The sequence below is a fragment of the Perkinsus marinus genome (assembly GCF_000006405.1).
Source record: "Perkinsus marinus ATCC 50983 genomic scaffold scf_1104296937002, whole genome shotgun sequence".
Classification (NCBI taxonomy): Eukaryota; Perkinsozoa; order Perkinsida; family Perkinsidae; genus Perkinsus; species Perkinsus marinus.
This window is the reverse complement of record NW_003213958.1, coordinates 2006-5184: the sequence shown is the minus strand read 5'-3', so window position 1 is coordinate 5184 and position 3179 is coordinate 2006. Positions and strand designations below refer to the sequence as shown.

The 3179-nt window shown below is 39.1% G+C and overlaps 1 protein-coding gene across 1 annotated transcript; it reads left to right on the top strand.

The window, feature by feature from the left end:
- Positions 1–405: 405 nt before the first annotated feature.
- Positions 406–2140, top strand: Pmar_PMAR025622 (hypothetical protein; the record flags this gene model as incomplete). Its single annotated transcript, XM_002783443.1, has 5 exons — positions 406–467; positions 676–810; positions 1278–1342; positions 1867–1951; positions 1996–2140. Coding segments are annotated over 5 exons (492 nt in total), but the record flags the coding sequence as incomplete, so codon positions are not given.
- Between the last annotated feature and the right edge of the window lie 1039 nt (positions 2141–3179).

The window sequence follows — 3179 nt, the reverse complement described above, 5'->3', positions numbered from 1 at the left end:
TCAATTCTCACCTGTCCAGCGGAGGGTATCAAATTGAACAGCGACCAAGGCGGAGGTAGTATCTTAGGTTCAAGCGTGACTCACACAAAAAAGGCGGAGCGAAGCTACTATTTTTATAATCAGATCCGTCAGCCTCTATGGTGCATCACGTGGTTAACTTGAAGGGCGAGGCTGCGTTTTCGGACCGAGTGAGTGGGGTTGTCGATTTACTGAAAATTTATAGGATTTTTTTTCGCAAATTTTGGAAAATATGCACATGGTCAACTACATGTATTGGTGACGATATGTGAAAATTTTTGAGGAATTTCTTATTGGTTTTCTACACTTCTACCCGAATGATTGAGCTCGGTTGAGGAAAGTGAACATATATTCGTTTTCCAACACTGTCCCACTGCTGCGTTGTAGGTGCCAACGAGCTCGCTAGATGAATGCTCTCGATGGGTTTTACCGTCGGAAACAGGTTTAGCGTGAGTCATTTTATGGGGAATGATGGGAAATTTTTTTTCGGGAAAATGCGTTTTTTGGGAGTAATTTTTTAGTGTTAGTAAATTAGTTTTACTTTACTAGTTGGAGTAAAATTTTTAGGATTAAAAAATTATAGAATTTTCAAAAAAAATGAAAACTTTTCCACAACTTGGTATTGATAAAAATTGCGCTTTCCATATTTTTTCTTAGATTCTCCCCATCCTCGTCTTCCCAAAAAGACGATTCCCGTCGAACAATAGCGTTCGTTACTACGCCGATGGAGATTATTATGATTTCGAGACGGTCGCTTATGGACCATGCGATGTGGCTTATCGCTCGGAGAAAGTAATGGCCTTGATCGGTTCGACAATATGCATATGGTCAACTACGTGTGTTGGTGATAATGTGAAAAATTTTGTGGGTTTTTGGAAACTTGTGACCGAAAAACTCAGCTGAGGAATTCCGAAGATGAGCATACGATTTCTGTAATTTCGTGGCGCAGTGAAGCTGGTGTTGATATCGCATTGTGGTTTTTCCGCTCGATTGGAGTAACTGGTTTCGCAAATATGCATATGGTCAACTACATGTGTTGGTGACCATATGAACATTATGAGGAAATTTTGTGAGATCATTGGAGTTTCGCGTTTTCAATGTTAAATAATGTAATACTCCATGTGAATTATATGTTTCCGCGAAAAAAAGTGTTAAATGTGTTTCTCACATGACGGGTGGAACTCCATTGTTGGTTTTTTAAGCGAATTCATGTGTAAAATTGAGCAGTGATTTATTAGCGGAGCGAAGTTGGTATTTAGATTCGAGAGAGCTGTGCAAGTTGCTGCTACTATGGACACTTCTGAGGCTGTGGGCACTGTGTTGAGTAAGTGGAGATTGCTGACAGGATGGGAAATCTTGCAATCTTGCATTTCCTCAACGCATCGAATTGAGGTTGGCGGAAAAGGGAAGGGGAAAATAATTCTGATATCATAAAAAACATAAAAAAGTTAACTCGGATCATTGGAGTTTCACCCTAGTGTTATGGAAAACAGTAGTAAAAAACGTATTTCACGACTGCTGCATATCACTGAGAATATCGCGGTTTTCACCACTTCGCGTAAAACGGGTGAAGCTCGATTGTGATAAAAAAGATGATTTAAAAATGTAGAAAATTGAAAATGAATTCCCCCGGGAATATTACCCGATTCCGCCCCGGTTCGATCCTCGGCTGAGGTATTTTATTCCAGTGTTGGAGTAGGAATATATGTTCGTTTCCCTCAGTTGAGCTTTGCAATTTTCTCACTAATTATAGGAGTTTATATACGAATTTGGTAGAAGTGTACAGAAACCAATGAGAATTTCCTCAGAGTTTTCATAATATCACCGAATTGTTTTATTCGATCTCAGGCTCAGCGTTGCAACCACTACTTAGTGATAAGGAGTACCATAGGGCGGCGACTTTGACGTCTCTCATTGATAGTGAAAAACACGGGTAGTATTATAAAGATGTCTCCACCGGGGATCGAACTTATGTAGGGCTATTTGGAAGTCTATTGCTGCTGAGTTCGAGTCGTATGACGCCTTGCAGTTCCTCGTAGGGTATTTGCCTACTGATGTTAATACGGCGAAAAGGAGCGGCTTGGTAGATGCTGAGATTTACGATAAGACAATTACGAAGTAGTAATGGTGTGGTATGGGATTTCGTTTCTATGAAAATTTCAATTTTTTATATACGGAGTTCATGTTTCTCCCGACTGGTGTTCAAAATCTCCCTGGTTGTGGAGAAATGATTCGTACGCACGCACACTCGAAATTGTAAAATGTAGCTCCGCTCGCCCCGCAACGAACTTGATAAAACGATTGAAAGGTAGTGATGGAGTGGTATGAATATCGGGGTAACCTAGTGGAGTTTCACCCGTTTTAAACGCGATAGTGACCGGTCAGGTGTTTTTCTCCGCAAAGTGGAATATGTTTTTCAGTGCAACTCCAATGATATGATTGATTCGAATCAGCGTTATATAAAATACTATTACTGTCGTTTTGTGACTGTCACCAGTTGAGCTCCCAAGCCATACACAATTTCGAAGAGCGTAGATTATGAATGTAAATATTATCATTAGTAGCATCATCATTAATATTATCATTTTCCATCATATACTGTGGAAAAAGCGGAAAATGCTCTTGCTGGGAATCGAACCCACAACCCTGAGCTCCGTATTTGATTGAATGAATGTCTCAGTAGAAAAATAATTTTTTTGCCCTGTAAGAAAGTTTTTGTATGAATGCGCCGTTTTTTTGTCAAATTTTTCCTCCAATATTTTTTCAGTGTAATTATTCACCAACCGACTCGACTACTTCCTCTACTACAACGCTGGCCGCGGGAGTTGTATTCGGAAACTCGCATGATTAAACTCATCGGGGAGGTCATACCCGAGGTGAGTGATTACGGTGATAACCTTTATCTTATTACATATAAATGCTTTTATTAATACTATAATATAATGTATTTATATAGTCCGTGTATTAGTGAATAATAAATATTAAATGGAGTTCCACCCGTTTTACGTGAAGTGGCGTAAAACATGGTGAAAAACGCGATATTCGCGGTATGCCGTGGTCGTGAAATATGTTTTCCACTAGTGTTTTTCATATCACGGATGAAACTCCAATATAATATAATTGTTATATTAAAATATATGAGAAAAATATTGATGAGTAAA